General features: G+C 32.3%; 1 protein-coding gene across 1 annotated transcript; it reads left to right on the top strand.

Annotated features, from left to right (window-relative positions):
* The first annotated feature begins 209 nt into the window (after positions 1-209).
* LOC142357866 (uncharacterized) lies at positions 210-17,190 on the top strand. Its single transcript, XM_075409365.1, has 3 exons — positions 210-374; positions 6,295-6,537; positions 17,052-17,190. Exons 1-3 carry the CDS (start codon positions 299-301, stop codon positions 17,171-17,173), a joined length of 441 nt encoding a protein of 146 aa, XP_075265480.1. The 5' UTR covers positions 210-298; the 3' UTR covers positions 17,174-17,190.
* Positions 17,191-18,004: the final 814 nt, after the last annotated feature.

The following is an 18,004-nucleotide window of genomic DNA, read 5'->3' as shown; positions in this document are numbered from 1 at the left end:
TAGCAAGTTCACCGCAATTGTCTGACATAAATTTTTGGTGAATGCTTTTGATTTTTTTCCTTTAAGTTCAACTCACTCTCAGCAAACTTTTGTCGTAAAATTGCGGTGAATTTTCTAATTTGCCAATGCTAGTTACTGCTTGTCTTGCATAAATTGCCAAAATTCCTCGGCCCGGTTGGTCTCGCGACATGCTACTTCTCTAATTGTTGGGATTTGACGTAAATATATTTTTCAGTTGGTGTGACTTCTCAGTCGGGAGACAAGTTAGTATTTGGCCTTGTCACTGGATTTACCGTCAATGACTTCGATGCACACACGTTCTGCGATCCACATGACTGCTTTCAGTTCCCATACTCTGTCAACCAATTCAGGGGGTAAGTTCTGCAGCCTCATTTAAGGTAAACATTTTCTTCTTCTGCCTCCAATGAGGCCTAAACTAAGTCGAAGAACAACACCAAAACATTACATAAATTCGTTATACATCGTTATATACAATGCTATACATAAATTTTGCAATTAAAAGCCTATTTATTCACTTTGATTGTTAAGCGGTATCCGTTTTGAATCATAATACATAGGTGAGAGCGTTTCAAAACGGATATGCATTATTATTTGAATTTTGCCGCTCTTGGGGACTTAATACCATGAAAGTTAAAAAAAACGGTGATCTTATGTACGTTGAAAGATGATCAGTTTTAGGGGATTCAGACAATTAAGCGCCATTTTTGGAGGTAAAATCCGATATCCTTGAATCTGCAAACCCGTACAACGAAACGTTTCGTTATGAAAACTAATTCATTTGATAAAATGTTTTTAACGAAACAACGCCCGCAACTTTTAGCTGTGAATTATGTGAAATCGGTCATTTGTGAAAACCGTCAGTAAAAAATTTTTACAAAAGAATACATCTTTTACGTAGCTTTTATGGTTATTTCGTTGATTAAAATGGTGAAAATTTCTCCACCGCCTTCTCCTATATCCCCCTGTGTTCTCAGAACTCTTATCGTGCAAGATCTTCCAAAATTCTGATAAAACCATCTTGCTATTAGCCTGTAAGGAGATGCATCTTCTTATCATTATACGATAAAAGGTAAGGCATGTTCCTCAAATTGAACACAATTCAGAGTTGTTTTTGAGCAGTGGCCGAAAACCTACAGCATCCAACACTTAAGTGTCAGGGAAACAAAAAGACAATTATCTTATATTTTCTTTTAAACTCAGAAGATATTGTGAAAAAATTTACTCGAGTATCAGTGACTTTTTCTAAAGCGGTGATTATCAAACTAGGCTGAAAATTGTTTTCAAAGACCAAAACCTGGGACTGCTAAGTTGAGCCATGGTACCCAGATGAGACTCGGAATAAAACTGCCGCTAAAATAGAATGAACACGCATTCTTTGTCTCATAATTGGTTAGTTGACCGATTACTTTTACATTCATAAAAATTTGACTACTTTATACGGCAAAATTGAAATCATTGAAACATGTCTTATTAATAGCCGCACAGCGATAGCTGGGGCTATTATTGGCCTTCTCTTGGTTTTTACAATTCAAAGATTTTGAATAGTATTGGGGCGCTGTCTTTTTTTAAGATCTGTTCACACATTTTCATGATTTTGATGTCGAATTGGAGTAGTGATTTTGGTCACGCCGAAATAGGAAGTGGAGCAATAAAGCGAGTGCTTTGGCGGTGTGAAATTTTTTTTTTGCTCTAGAATTAAAGTATAGTGAGAAAACGGTGTTTGAACAAAAATTCGCTTTCTCACTAGTGGTTTTTTGTTCAGATGCGGCAGTTTCATTTTGATTTTTACTTTTTTTTCAATTTTTTGGATCGGATTTTTTTCTAAATAGTTTTCCCAATCCATTCATAGTCCGTTTTAGGTCTATTTTTCTGTTTAGTCAATGAAAATTCTTTGAATTGTACGCCAAGACTTGTCCTGTTATGTTTTATATTTCGTCGTCGCGATTTTTGTTACGACCATATGACGTCACAACAACTTAAAATCTTCTTTTTGTTCATTCGTTCATGCAATTTCAAATGAAGTGCGTGCGTGACGTCTTTTTTTGCTCTTAGTGGAGCGAGTTTTTTGTTCATTTGCGTAATTAAATTTTTTTGTCATACTTGACTTACCTCACTCACAAAAATGACTTCCTCATTTTGAAATTGACTTTTTTTTACTTTAATTCAAAGACAAGTTCAAATGGTTGTGTGTCACTCTAAATGAAGGTTATTACAGAGCAGCTAATAGAGGCAGCAAAGACTTATACAGATTTTTAATCAAAATATAACATATTTAAGCCTTCAATGAAAAGCTGAATTTTCGGTCTGTCATTTTTACTGTTTTTTGAGACTCCAGATCTACGAAGCTATTACTGCTATTTTCTGGCAGTCTGCCAGCTATGTTTAGTTCTTACACGATAATAATTCTGCCCTACAAAAACTTTTATCGTGTAAGGTCTGATAAGACACTTAGCAGATCTTTTTAGATAACAATTCAGCAAAATTGAATTATTATTTTATATGATCTGATAAGTATCTTATCAGATGTTTCACGATTAAACATCACGTAGGGCAGAGTTTTATTGTTTAAGACCAGATAAGATCTTACACGATAATGATTTTTGATCAGCATCTTATCAGATCTTACACCATAAAATTTCTAGAACCACTGTGCTCCTCACAAATTTTTACATTCTGACTTCTGCGTATATCTTTTATAGAATTGCATTTGTTATTTGTTTAAAATGAGGTGAATTTAAGGTGAATTGTTCATATTTTGCAAATGTCTCGCTTCTTTGATTTCTACAAATTAAAGTAAATTTTGTCCAACTTTCCAGCATAAGTACAACTTGACTAAACCATAAACTGAATGCACAAAACTTGAGCCTTTTACTGATTTCGATTTGTTAATCGATAAATTCCAATGTCTGGGAGACGTTTCTGGTCAATCATTTCATTTTTCGTTGTTGTCTGATAGCATTTGCTCAGAAAAATTTCAAGACCGAAAGATTTCAATTTTTTCTTAAATCTAATTTTCTCAATAAAACCTAAAAAGTCGTGGACCATTGGAAAATGTCAGTTTAACAAAGTGCACTGTTAACGCCAATTATTAAAGTAAAAACAACAGTTAAATTTTAAACCAGAAACTGAAACTGCCAATTATTAAACCAGAAAATATCAAAAGTTTTGTTTTTGACAGCGATAAAAAAGTGTAATCTGCGATAAAAAAGTGTAATACAATTCACTTTTTCATCATTTCACTTGTTCATCATTGTTATATAGGATTTCAACATACAAACTCCGCGACCAAAAAATTTCTTCCGCGATATAATTTTCTCATACTAATCCTAATAAACTACGTGGACCATTAGAAAATGCCAAGTTAACATTTCCCTCGGCAAGTCATTTATTCATTGTTGCCGTTTGTTGCCGTGGAGCAACTTCTAGTTGCGTTTAACGGGCGCTCTTATTGTCAAGTACTAAACCGAGATGACACGAAATTCCTTTGTAAAAGATTGACATGAGCGATTACATATCAATCTGTGGCTTGATCTGTCCAAAAATTTTGGCTGTGTTTTTATGTTTTACGTATGAAGAAAATACATGAATCATAACTAATGGAAAATGTTCCGAGTGTCTCAGACTAATTGCATGGTCAAAAGTAACAAGTAGCTTTAGCTTTACTATGATGAAAAGCGCAATTTGACAAGAAATTGTGATATTCTCCGAAGAGTTGTCTACAGCCGTACTTCAATAATAATTTTTGTCAATTAATTGAGGAAACTAATCGAGAAAACTGTCATATGTTGCGATTAGGAAATTGCATACATCTTTATAGCCATATTTTTTTCCTGGTGAAAAAAAGCAATGGCATTATAGCAGGCTGTTCCACGAGGAACTGGCTTGCACCTACGCTTTTATGTTTTTGACGGACATTAGAAAACATTGTGGGATACTTGTAGAAGTAGTCAGCACGCAGATGACATTTTTAAATCGCTATCAAGGACAAAGTTCATTGTTTTTTTTTGAAAACCTGCATGGAATTTTTGAAAAAACACAGGTCAAAAAGAAGTTGAATATGTTTTGAATCCAGATGAGCACATCGATATAACAGTTTACAAATGTTCAGTTGCTCTAATCTCTTGAACGAAGTTTGAAGCAATTATTGTAAGTATGTGTGTCTTTTTATGCAAATTTTTGCTGGACCATTTGAATATATCGACTTTTCAAGCTTGATTCTTTATTTTTTATTTTTAAAATTTTGATCTTTTTAAAATAATTTTTAAATTTTATTGGTTAAGGCGTTGGACTGGTATGAATCCAAGTTTCTTTATTGACTACTCTCCCCGATTTCATGTTTATATTGATCTTTGTAGTAATTACCAACTTGCCCTTTTCTTAATTATAGTTCCCGGGTCGAGACCGAATGATTAACTTGTAAGAACTTGCGAGTCGAATGGTTAGAACTTGGAAGTTGAATTAACATTTAAGTTTCTTGTGAGTTCTTTCCGGTTGTTTCCGGTACTCTTATTGGTTTATTCTATTTAGCAATCTGTTATTTTGAGGCGGGTTAGTTTTTCGAAGCATTTCATTGAAAGATCTTAAGAACAGTCAACAGCATTTTTATTGACAAAAGCTTTTGTAGCTTCAATTACAGTTACTTAGAGAGTTGATCGCTAAAATCAACTCTATCTGACTGTTGAAGAAACGCAAATATAGTCTGACAAATTTGTACAAATCTAGCTGTCGCTATAAGGATCGTTTATTGTCGTCGGCTTGAGAGAACAATTACACTTCGGGATCAAGAATCAGGCCTCAAATATTGCTCGAGATAAGACTCTTCGGTAGCCGTCGCATCTGGTCAACATTTTCTGATCGAAAGTGAAGTTCTTCTGCCAATTTTATTGCACCAAGTCATCCCTTTGAAAATTATCATTTGAGTTTTATTGCCATCTATTTGTTGAAAAACAACAAAAACACTATAAGGTATAAATTTGTGTTCATATAATACCTTCAAAAAGTGGAATTTAAGAACGTAAATGTTTCTAAAATAAATTTTGTCGACACTTAAACTGAAAAAAATTTAACCCAAAAATATCTCGTGAAAAATAAGGCCCTGTACTTTATCAATATTTATTCTGCATTAAAACTGCCGGTTTTTTCTAGTGGAATTCCATATGCATTTAAGCATTACTGTTTAAAACAGACCCCCCAAATCGGGGATATTTGACCAATTTGCGCAGAGATTTCACAAGCAATCTGAATACATTCGTGGAACAGATTTACGTTCGTTAAATTGGCTTGGATCGAAATACTTTGAGGGGATTAAGTCAGTGGTTTCCCCAACAGCGTATTTGTAATTCACTGATGGATTAGTGTAAGAATTTTTTACAGGCAAATTTAATTAGATTTAATGATTTTAGTAATTAGATTTCGTGATTTCAGTAATTAAAACCCACAATTCACGTAATTAGATTCTACATACTGCTAAAAGAGTTGTGTCGAAAACACTAACGGATTATGTGTGAGTGTAGTTCAAGTTTCAGAAAGTGAAGTCCACAGGCTTAAATTAAGGGAGAATTTGATCTAAAATAAGGAGTCTGTATTAACCAATAAGGAAAATTCGAATTTTTCCTCAATTGAAAATTCTTCGTTAACTAAATGAAACAAAATGTGAAATCTTAAGAAAAAAAACTCCAATAGATATTTGACCTTGATAGATACTTTTTTGGGTGGTTAAATTGGCAGTTTATCAAGATCTAATGAGCAAAAGTCTACATTCTTTATGAAAAGACAGTTGAACTAGATTTCGCCAAGGCATCTCGAGATTCGACAAGAAAGTCGAGATCTTGCATGTCTTGGTAGGATATTTATTTATAATATTATATATAAAAACGTGTATCTTAAGCACGTAAGCATTGTTGGCATTGATTAAAAAATATGTCAGGATGTCAAGACAAACAGTTTTATGAACATTATTTCTATATTTAAAAATCAAAATCGGATAAATAAGCTAAGGCGCAATAAGATTTTTAATGTCTGATAGAACAAAATTAAATAGTCAAAAATCTGATCAAAGGTGAAATTCCTTACAGATATGAGACCATATAGTTCGAACTAAAATCTTTTTGGCTCTTTTCAAAGCATGATTCTTTAAGAAGTTGAGGCTTGTGAGGCCATTTTCAAGAACTCTGTGTTTTGCGTAGAGGCAGATCCTTTTTAGGAAGCGCATTATTTAGTCAGCACCTTTTTAGGAAGCGCATTCTAGTCTCAATTCGATCTGCGGCTTTTCAGGTTTGTCAAGCGAGTGGAAGTGTATTACATTATTGGGACAGATAACTACATCAAAGGGTTCAAGGTTTACTACAAGGAGGCAGATGGAGGCAATGTATCTTTTGAACTTGCGGGTGATCAGAAAGCTGATTCTAATGAGACAGGATACGTCATGCAATATGTTGACTTTGAGGAGGAGGGAAAACTTCCTGCTGGGTTCGATTACGACGTCGAGAGTATCAGACTCGGAAGAATTCAATTCAAGTTTGTACCAGATTTCTATGCCCTAAATATGAACAATTCTAATGTATCTAAAAGTAAATATTGAACTAAAAATTATTGGCGATTAACTCTACTGCACGCATTGACTTCTTCTGGGTTGAGATTTATTTGGCTTCGAGGAAGAAAAATTTTTTAGAAGAAAAATTAAATCAGCGGAAAGGATTAAAAAAGAAAATAAACGAGGAGCCTCGGTAATGTGCGTTCGCGTATAATGTTCCGACCCCGCTCATCTAACCTTTTCACTTAATTGCCTACTAAATGAGGAAGAGATTGAAAAAATTACTATATCGTTTAGCAAACCACTAAATAAAAATTATGCCTTAGAGGGCCGATGAGACCTGTCATCAATGTGACAACCAGAAAAGACGGCGATAAAAATCAGAAATTACAAATATTAATTACGAAAAAAAAAACTCGTTGTCCATTCTTAAAACAATTGAGTAATAAATCAAAATGGCACCAGATAAAACCTATACTCAACAAATCAAGCCTGTAATTCATTGCACAAAATATTGGATTTTTCCTCAATGCGACAAGATAACAAGTCGAAAAAAGAGCAAAGTTTAAAAAAATGTATTACGAAGAACAATAAAATTTTGTAAATGCTTTTTTTTCAAATGGCAACAGAACCAGCCATTACTGCGATACTGTGAAAAAAAAACAAAAATTAAAAAAAACAATGGGTGAATATGCAAGAATCACGATTAATTTATGAAAACTCGTAGTACCAAGAACAAAGACCATTTAAGGAAAATATAACTGTTATGAAGACAAGTTTGTAGTTCACTAGATAACGGATAACAACTAATATCTATATAAAAACTAAGCAACAAATTAACAGAAATAGGATTGGCAAAGCTCAAAAATCCCTTTTTTTAACGATTTTTTTTAAAAATTCTGAACAAATATATGATTTCAAGTAAAAGAGTGAAAAATGTATCTTGCAACGTTTTAGAAATTAGTTGCGCCTGCTATTTTTGAATTTAAAAGTAATAGAACTACAAAGTAACAATTATTTCAAGCGGAACTAAAAATTTTTCACAAACAACTTTATGAATTCACAGTGTTGGAGCCATTAAATTTATAAGATATTAATCGCAAGAAATTTAAATCTAAACTTGCTTCTTCTTTGAACATCATAAAGTCTCTCTGTAAAAAAACTCCACATAAGAAGAAAAAGAACCATAAACATTGGAAAGTATATAAAACTCGCAAAGTTCTTCTGAAGAATATTGATTGAGACCTAAAGACATCACTTAAAACATTCAACGAACAGAGAAAATATTTTTGTATTCTTTGTTTCAACAGATAATATAATGCGGCTTAGTTACAAAACTGATACGAAATCGTAAATTATGAAAAAGTGACGAAAACTAGAACAAAAAGGGAAAAATTGACATTTTTTTTTTTTTTTTGAAGAAAACTAATTGAAAATACAAAACAAAATAAAACTATATACCGATGTGCGTTATTTAGGTGATCTATATATCCACATTTGGCCGTTGAGATTTTTTGTCATCCAATAACAAAAAAAGACAGCAATTACAGGACAAGCACAAAAAATTACCAGTGTCGCAACCGTTAACATCATCAGTTATGAAAACAATAAATGAGTTAATTTGCGTATTTGAACGTTTTGCGATTGGATATTTTAGTAACGGGACAGTTAACCACAGGAACAAAACATTAAAGCAGAAATGGGTAATTAAGCACAAGAATCGCAAAATTTTGTAAGAATTATTGTATTGCCAGAACCAAGACGCCGTTATTTGAGAAAAACTAGTTTGTGTCTATTTGAAAGAAATTTTGACTTGTATTTACTGAGAGTAAGCTAAAAATTGACAGATATGAGATTAAAAAAATTTCAAAATAAATTCACTTACAACTCTTGAAGAATTTGGATCTTTGATCAGTTAGAACTAAAAATCAAACTGCACAAAGAATAACAAATGAAGGCAAAACACAAGAATTCAGTTAAAGTTTACTAAAACTCATCGTCAAAGCCATAAAACTTATTAGAGTTCTTCAGAAAACAAAATTTGTGTACCTCATTTTCTCGTAATTGGGAGCTGTCACTAAAGGAGCCTTGAATGAAAATATTGTCAGTAATAAACATTAAAAAACAAATAAGGCAATATTTTTTGAAAAATAAAGGCAGCGCCCAAATAAAAATTTGAAAACCTGATGAAACCTTCTCTGATTTCGCTGCGCGCACTAAAAACCACTCTTTTTTTCTAACTGCTTTTGAATTAGACCGCTTGTTAAGTTCAATATTCCAGAAATTAAAAAAAACAATGATGCACTTTGTATAATTATTGAGATAAATTTGCAAAAAAAGGCAAATATTTAATCGGGCGCTGAAGACTTCTATAGGGCTCTGAAGGTCAACTAGCTCTCTTCTAGAGTTAACGGAGGTTGTGTCAACGGTTTCTAAGTCTCTACTTCTGACAAACTTTAGACTAAGTGGACCAGAAAAAGCTAGTTTTGTGCCATTTTCGATGAAAAAAAATCAAATTTTAAAAATTTTGTCAAAATTTTTAGCGAAAAAAGTACAATCAAACAATTTTGCAATGCTTTTCGATCTTTAAAGAAAACAATTACATTCTATCATTAAAAATTTTTACCTATTTTTTTTCATATTAGTTGGGCCAATTTTTTTGCGAAAAATACAGAAGATGTGAATAAAAACTGTCGAATGTTCACAAAATGTTAAATCTCGATAAATTGCTGTAAATATGAGTTTCGAAAAGATGTTCTTAATTTTATATTCTAGGATGTATGTGCATTTTAATGATACCACTCACAAATCTCTACGATGAATTTATGGATCGGCCAAAATTAACTGAACAAAAAACCCCATTGGAGTACATATTTCCTCCCTCCCCACTACAGTAGGGGTCGGAACAATTATGTAAATTACAGCTCATCAATTAGCTTTTCTATACGCACATTAAAAGTACTAAACACTTTTTTAGAAAATAGAATTATGGATTGCACATTAATTCTGTAAGTTTTGATCCTTTGATTCTATAAATGCATTTCAGATTACAAAAATGAAATTTGATGAACACGGAAACTGCTTATCTGACTGGATAAAATAAATGTGCAACAACAAATGTGGAAAAATTTTGTTTGTTCTAATTCTTTAAAACAGAATTATCCACAGTTAGATGCATTGTGAGTTTAAACATCTGAAGCTTATGAAAAAAGTTAATAATCCTTTCTTTTTTGGTAATCTCCCATCTTATTTGATAACTTGATGTTTCCTTTGAAAATATTTTAAATTTTTCTTGATATCTTGATTTTTCATGCCAAAATAAAACAAAATTTCAAAATTTGAGTGTTTGTGCCTCAAATACAAATAGATTTTTGTTTTGCAGTGGGCACAGTGAATACTATATTTAAGAAGACAGAATAAGAATATTGACTATTGCTTGATGCTAGTAAGTGTAACTTGAGAAAATCAGACGAAGTGGCAAAACTTCATGTTACATTTTCATGTCATATATCCTATATATTATTTGTATGACATTATAAGGTAATATGTTTAACGAAAGGCAAAAAAGCATGTTTAAGAGCTCTCGAAGAGCATGTTTAAGAGCTCTCGAGGAGCATGGTTAAGAAGATATCGCGAGAGGTCAATGACCGAAAAGAAGACTCTTAAAAGGTCAATGTTCGAAAAAGAGCAGATAGAAAGAGTCATTGACCAAAATGTGAAAAGAGTCAATGACCGAAAAATCTCGACACCTAGAGTGCCAATGCGCCGAAAGAGATGCAAGTCAAGTTAGTCACCGAAAAAGCGCAGATGAAAAAAATTATTTCAGTAGTAAATGGATCCAAGAAGATAAAAATCGATTGACCAAAAAGCCGAATTTTTCATTTCTTTCCCCTTAATTGACATCTGCGTTCGTGATAGCTGAGCGGAGATTTTACTGGCTTTCTCTTGATTTTTCATTATCAAATCTGCTTTTTGTTGATTCATTTTGGCATCTATCTATATTTTCATTCTAACTCGAATGCTGTACCACCATGTTCCTCAAATTTTTTAGCGGTCCTTAAACATGCAGCTTAATGTAATGCATGCTGTTTGCCCCGCTGAATCGCCATTTTCAAGCTCCTAGTTAGTTTTTGCACTCATAAAGCATGCCGCTTAGCAAAAACAAGCGAGGCAATTAGCCACTAACCAAAAATTTGCTCAGTAGACAGGTCAATTGGCGTGAATAGGCATCGCGTGAGCAATAGACATCGCTTAAGAGAAATGACTCTCCAGCGAGGTGAGGGGGATCGAATCTAATTAAGGTCGGAAGAGACGCATATTTTCCTGGACCACAACTTGAGAAGTTGGTTTTCTTTTTTTTCTTTTTCGTTCCTTTCGGTAGAGCTTAGATTTTTTAGTGTAAAGGGTTGGAATTATGACTTTTAGGCGATGGGCATGGGTTTGAGCCCAAGTACGGGTGGCTAAATGCGCAAGTTTTGCGGGGGAAACAAATTGGGGAGTTGTTTTTCTGCTCTTCATTTCTTTCTCCTTTTTGTTTATTCATCTTCCTTCCGTTCTTTTTTTCTTCTTTTTCTTCTATCTACTACTCTCTCTCTCTCTCTCTCTCTCTCTCTCTCTCTCTCTCTCTCTTTTACTCTGTCTGTCTCTTTATCTCTTTGCATCTTTCTGTTCCTTTCTTTGTTTCTTTTACTTTTTCTCAACTCCTGTCTCTTCATCTTTCGTTTTCTCTTGCTTTCTCTTTCTTTTCTCACCTTTTTTCTTCGCTCTTCCTTTTTTCTTTTTACTTGTGTTGTGCCTTCCTTTTCTGTCTTTTTTCTTTTTTTCTTTGCTTGCGTTTTCGTTACTTGCGTTGATACATTCGTTTTGAGACGCGCTACAGTGCCATAATTTGAGCTCATAATGCATGCCGCTTTTCAAAAACAAGGAGTCTAGTCTGACCAAAAATGTGCTGATATGGAATTGATTTGATGATTTAGACGCAAGCAATAGGCATCGCTAGCGTAAGGGATAAGACCAGTTGTTATAAGTGACAGGGTCGAGTGTGAGTATTGGCTGAGAAGGACTTATAGTTTACTGGGGTGAGACTAATGGCTGTTCAGCAAAGAGCAGGGGTTCGATTTTAAGTAGGGATTGAAAAGAATGCTTAATTTTCAGATTCAAAAGATGGAAAGTTTTTCTCTTCTCTGTTCCTTTTGGTTTTTCTCGTTTCTTTCTTGCATTTCTTTGTCTTTCTTTTTATATTTAAGCTCTTCAACTGCCCATGTTTAGCGCTCATTGAACAAGCCGCATAGAAAGAGCAAGCAAGTCAAAAGGTCATTGACCAAATTACTGATGTTGAAAGAGCAAGACAAATGCAGTGGGCATCGGCAGCGTCCAGTAGCAGACCTATGATTTTTAATTAAGGGACATAGGATCGCACCCGAGTTGGTGAGCAAAATGGCTATTGTTTTGTTGGCCCTAAAACAAAAATGGGTAATTGTTATTTTTCATCCACTTCTAGCTGTCTTTCTTTCCTTCATTTTCTTTCTGTTTAAATCTGTCTCATATTTCTCTGTTAAAGTGTTTTTGGTTTCTTCTATCTATCTATTCTTTTAAATGTCAGTTACACTTGACATTGAATGCAATGGCTAATTGCGCTCCTATGCTCACTTTCTCAAAGTGTCCTAAAAGCTGCAACTGAGCGTTACACATTCGCTTTGAGACGATACCACCATAATCAAAATTCTAATATTCATGTCTTTGCGCTCATTCAGCATGCTACCTAAAGAAAGCGAGCCGAAACGCCATTGACTAAAATTTGCGGCATACAGAAAAAGTAATAGGCAAAACTAATACGCATTGGTAGCGTAAGCGATAAGACCAATGGCTGGAAGGCGAGGGGCACTGTTTGGCTCCCGAGTTGTTGACGAAATTGGCTCCTATTTTTTGCGCAAAATGAGTAACTTTTCTTTTCATCCTTTACTGTGTTTAAGATTCTTTGTGTCATCGATTCTCTTTACTCCTCTTTTGTCTACCTTTGTTGGAATTTTTCTATTGTTATAATTGTTCTTTTGTTATAATTGTTTTGTATGTTTATTATTTTTTAAGTGCTATCGAACTATAAGTTCCGAACCTTTGCATGTTTTATCGCTTCTTGAATGAAACATGAAACCTATCGTTGTACATGCATTTTGAGACGCGCTATGCAACAATGTTGTAACTTGTTATCTGCAAATGCATAGCGCTCCTTAAATACAGCAAAGCCAAAATTGTCGCTTAACATAAAAAGTTGCTAATAAATGGAGTAATGGGCGCAAAAGATGCGCGTCGCCAGCGTAAGCGCTAAGAGGTTAAACGAGGGGCTGTTAAACGAGGGGCATGGGTCCGAGCATGAGTTGGTATGAAAGAGAAAACCTTAATTCTTTTGAGCCTGTCAGGATATGATTTTGTTATGCTTTTGCGGGCCTGCCAGTATTAATTAATTAAATGCATTGTGAGTTTAAGCATTTGAATCTTTCTGATAAACTCCCATCTGATTTGATAACTTGATGTTTCCTCTGAAATTATCCTAATTTTTCCCTGACATCTATAGATATGGTTAATCTGAGAGGACAAAACTTTAATTTTTTTGTCTGCGCTCTTCTGGCGAAGGTGACGCTTTAATTTTTCACAATAAAAACGCGTTTTTGAAACAACTTTTTATTAAAAGAACAAATTTTGGTCCATTTCTATTGGGTTTTGAGATAATTGTATAAAAAATGAGCGGCCAATATATTGGTGGGAAATTGTGGCAAGCGGGAAATATTTGGATGAGCTATTATTTTATTTCCAATATTGCCATATTTTTATTTTGCTATACCTTTCGTTCAATTTCTAAGCCCAACATAAGGAAATACTTTTAAGTCTGACTTTTAAATTACCTCGCTCATTGTTTAAAATGATTGAAGGTTTAGAATTAGTTATTTTGGAGCGATAGTGGATCGGGTTGAGGTCAAAAGAGCAGAAAAAAGAGAACGGGGTAAACGTCAAAACCCACTATTTATTAGAGTCAATTCTGAAAAAGGGGATCAAGTTCTTAAAAATTAATTTCGAAGCTTTAGCCTCTAGCTCCAGAATGTATCAATTCTTCTGTTCTGTCGCTGTTGCGAAGGGACGTCAATGGTTGATTTTCGGCAATCTGATGGCTATGTTGGGTTTATGTGAAATTGTCCGATCAAATTCCGATCACTTTTAGTATGTTTTGCAGCCTATTTTTTCAACTCTCGTTGCCTTGACAACAGTTGTCTAACCTACCGGTGGAGTTTACGCCCAATTGGCACTACCAAATCTACTTCGTCAAAAAATTACGAAATTATCACAATTTTTTTATTACCACCTTTAACATTTAAAGTTATAAACAGAGAATAGTAAAGTCGTATTGTAACTACGGCAACCGTGTGATAAAGTTATGCAACTGTTGTAACTGTAATGAGAGTTGATTTTAAACATTATTGCACGGCAGCTATATACTAGAAAACAGAAGATTAATGTAAATTATTCTATGTTAAAATGACACAAGGCTGCTCGTTAATGTGCGTTTGCACATGATGTTCCGAGATCATCTATGATTTTGCCTTAATTGTCAACCAAATGAAGAGACAATTAAAATAGATCTTTGAGTTTTAAAAAAACAGTGACACAACCAAACTACTGATTAATTACATAATGTCATGCATCATTACAGCGCTCACGAGAGCTGTCATTGAAAACACTACGAGAAAGAAAACAAACAACAAAATAAGAAAAAACAAAAATTTCAAGGCAAAAACTCACAAAGTCTCTTTTTCGTAACTACAAAGCAGATGGGAATTTTCATCAATGAGACTAGGTAAAAAGTCGACAAAAAACAAATAATGAGGGGAAATTCGAAAATCAATCCTTTTTTAAACAAAAAAATTCAAAAATCTTAATAATCATTAGCTTTTAAGGAAATAATTTTTTATAACAATTACAAAAAAAATTCTTTGCAAAAACAATAGGACCCGTTTTTGGTTAGAGTAAGCCATAGAAACGGAATAAAGATGCAGAAAAATTAAAAGAAAATTAAAAACAATTTGCGAAAACACAAATTATTGAAGCCATTGAAATCATTAGCTTTTATCTGACCATTATGTATTTTTATTTCAATTGTTTTAAACTCTACTTCAGCTAAAATTATACTGAAAAATTGAATAATTCATTTGGGCCTCATTTGAAAATCATTGAGATCTATCATTACGCGAATCTGCTAAAACAAGAGAAGGAAACACAAAAAATGGCAGCTCACAATTTTTTTTATGAAATCGCTTGTTGTCCAACAACAAAACATCAATTACGACATAAAATCAATCGCCATGTTTGTTTTTGATTTACAATGAATTTGATGGGACCTCTCAATAATGAGAATAATTGAAATTTGGCGAAAAGAATAACCATTTGAGTATAGAGTTCTACAAATTATTGTTCAAATTATTCTACAAATTATTGTTCCGACCCACAAGTGGGTTCGAAACAATAATTTGTAGAATACTTCAAAATTAGTTGTCCCAAAGTAGCGCAATTGCGACGAAAATCTAGAGGTAGGGGCGTTGGCTCGTAATGTGGTGTAGGGTAATAGAATTAATACCAATAGGGTCCATAAAGGGTCAAAGGTACCACTAAGGGCCATAATATGGATTGATGAATCAAAGCCCCTCCCCACGTACACTTGAGGCCAATATGAGCAGACAAAGAATAATAGGCCTTTTTTAAGAATTTTTAAATAGTAGAAATAATAATAATAATAATAATAATAATAATAATAATAATAATAATAATAATAATAACAATAATAATAATAATAATAATAATAATAATAATAATAATAATAATAATAATAAAAATAATAATAATAATAATAATAATAATAATAGTAATAATAATAATAATAATAATAATAATAATAATAATAATAATAATAATAATAATAATAATAATAATAATAATAATAATAATAATAATAATAATAATAATAATAATAATAATAATAATAATAATAATAATAATAATAATAATAATAATAATAATAATAATAATAATAATAATAATAATAATAATAATAATAATAATAATAATAATAATAATAATAATAATAATAATAATAATAATAATAATAATAATAATAATAATAATAATAATAATAATAATAATAATAATAATAATAATAATAATAATAATAATAATAATAATAATAATAATACTATTAATAATAATAATATTAATAATAATAATAATAGTAATAATAATAATAATAATAATAATAATAATAATAATAATAATAATAATAATAATAATAATAATAATAATAATAATAATAATAATAATAATAATAATAATAATAATAATAATAATAATAATAATAATAATAATAATAATAATAATAATAATAATAATAATAATAATAATAATAATAATAATAATAATAATAATAATAATAATAATAATAATAATAATAATAATAATAATAATAATAATAATAATAATAATAATAATAATAATAATAATAATAATAATAATAATAATAATAATAATAATAATAATAATAATAATAATAATAATAATAATAATAATAATAATAATAATAATAATAATAATAATAATAATAATAATAATAATAATAATACTACTAATAATAATAATAATAATAATAATAATAATAATAATAATAATAATAATAAATAATAATAATAATAATAATAATAATAATAATAATAATAATAATAATAATAATAATAATAATAATAATAATAATAATAATAATAATAATAATAATAATAATAATAATAATAATAATAATAATAATATTAAGAATAATAATAATAATAATAATAATAATAATAATAATATAATAATAATAATAATAATAATAATAATAATAATAATAATAATAATAATGGTGCAAAAATAATGGTTACATACGACTGGCGGGGTAATAAAAGCGCCGATAAAAGTGTGATAAACTAGTTGTCTGAACGGCAACAGTGTGATAAATTTTTTCATCTGTTGGAATCGCAATCAGAGAGTTAACTAAAGACATTATATCACTCGGTTGCTATCGCCCTCTCTATTCGGTATTTCGACTTCAACTCGGCGTTTGGTAGTTTCCCGATGGCGATAACAACACTGTAGTAATATTCTCCATTTGGGCATGTATTGCAGCATCGAGCCTTGGGTTTAATTGATGTGGCAACCTCGCCATCTTATTTTGAAGTAAAATTTTATCAAGTTTCACTTTACCAAGTGAAGATACCTTTCGATGGTTTTTTGGATCTATTCTGTCCCCTCTTAGTGCTCTACAGCTGTGCCAAATATCCCCTAGGCGAGCGTGCTACTTTTAACATAGTAAAAGCGCCGTATAAAAGCCACACAGATTTTAATTGGGGGTATAAAAAACATTGAGGTGAAACAGAATTGATCCAATTTTTCTTTAAAGACTACTAACGCTTATTTTTTTTCTGTATAGAGATATCGACAACGTTAGCATCGGAGGCTGTCTGGGACCAGAAAGTGCAGGGGGTAACTGTAGTACAGCAGGAGCTAGAACAATCGGATCGCCAACCAACTCAACTCCAGGCAGCTACATAAGTGGTTTCGAAGTGACATTGCATGCAGAACTAGTTGGGGTATTTGAAATGACTCCAGTGTATGCAGCCATTGGTGAGACAAATTTTTACAAATGTATTCGGATGCGGAAAACAACGCCTCTATGAATGTTCACAGGAAATGTCAGAATTCCGGCGGATAAAAGTTCATGCGAGAACAAAGAAAACATTCGTGCTAAAACTAAAGAGAAAATTAATTGAATATGTAAACACTGATTTCAATTGTAATTATGTTAAAAGCACCCGGACTGAGGTCCGCGACTCAGGCCAACTTTGATCCGACTGACTCAGGTCGGGCACATAATTTAGGAGCACATCCGATCAAACAGCCCTGAGTTGGGCACAGGGCTATCATACTGACTTGGGTTGCACAAGCGTGTCACGCACTTTGGATTTAAAACACAATTGGGTGATGCACTAGGGACGATAGACCCACTTGAGTTGCGCCATGGGCGAGTGCCCAGACTGCAATTTTAGACATTGAAGCTTCAGTGACGATTTAAATAATGTTATCCTTTCAGCTATACTCTCTTTAAGGCCCAAGCTGAGGTGTACGCTTGAAATTGTCCTAATCATACCATCCACAAAAGGGTCTCTGATCAGACCAACCCAGACTGAAAGTACCTCTGATCAGCCTCAACCGCGCTTGACAGTTTCTGTGCGCTCGAAGTGCGTTCGAGCGTTCGAATCAGTCTTTGATCAGACTCAAGTGTGCACGACAGTTTATGTGCACTCTAAGTGCGTTCGAGTTTGTCTCTGATCGTAATTGAGCGCCCTCGACAGTTTATGTGCGCTCGAAAAGACCTGTGTTCCT

The sequence above is a fragment of the Convolutriloba macropyga genome, unplaced genomic scaffold, assembly GCF_964194025.1.
Source record: "Convolutriloba macropyga unplaced genomic scaffold, txConMacr16.3 SCAFFOLD_4324, whole genome shotgun sequence".
In the NCBI taxonomy this organism is placed as follows: domain Eukaryota; kingdom Metazoa; phylum Xenacoelomorpha; order Acoela; family Convolutidae; genus Convolutriloba; species Convolutriloba macropyga.
The sequence above is the reverse complement of the archived record's forward strand: the minus strand, read 5'-3'. Positions and strand labels throughout refer to the sequence as shown.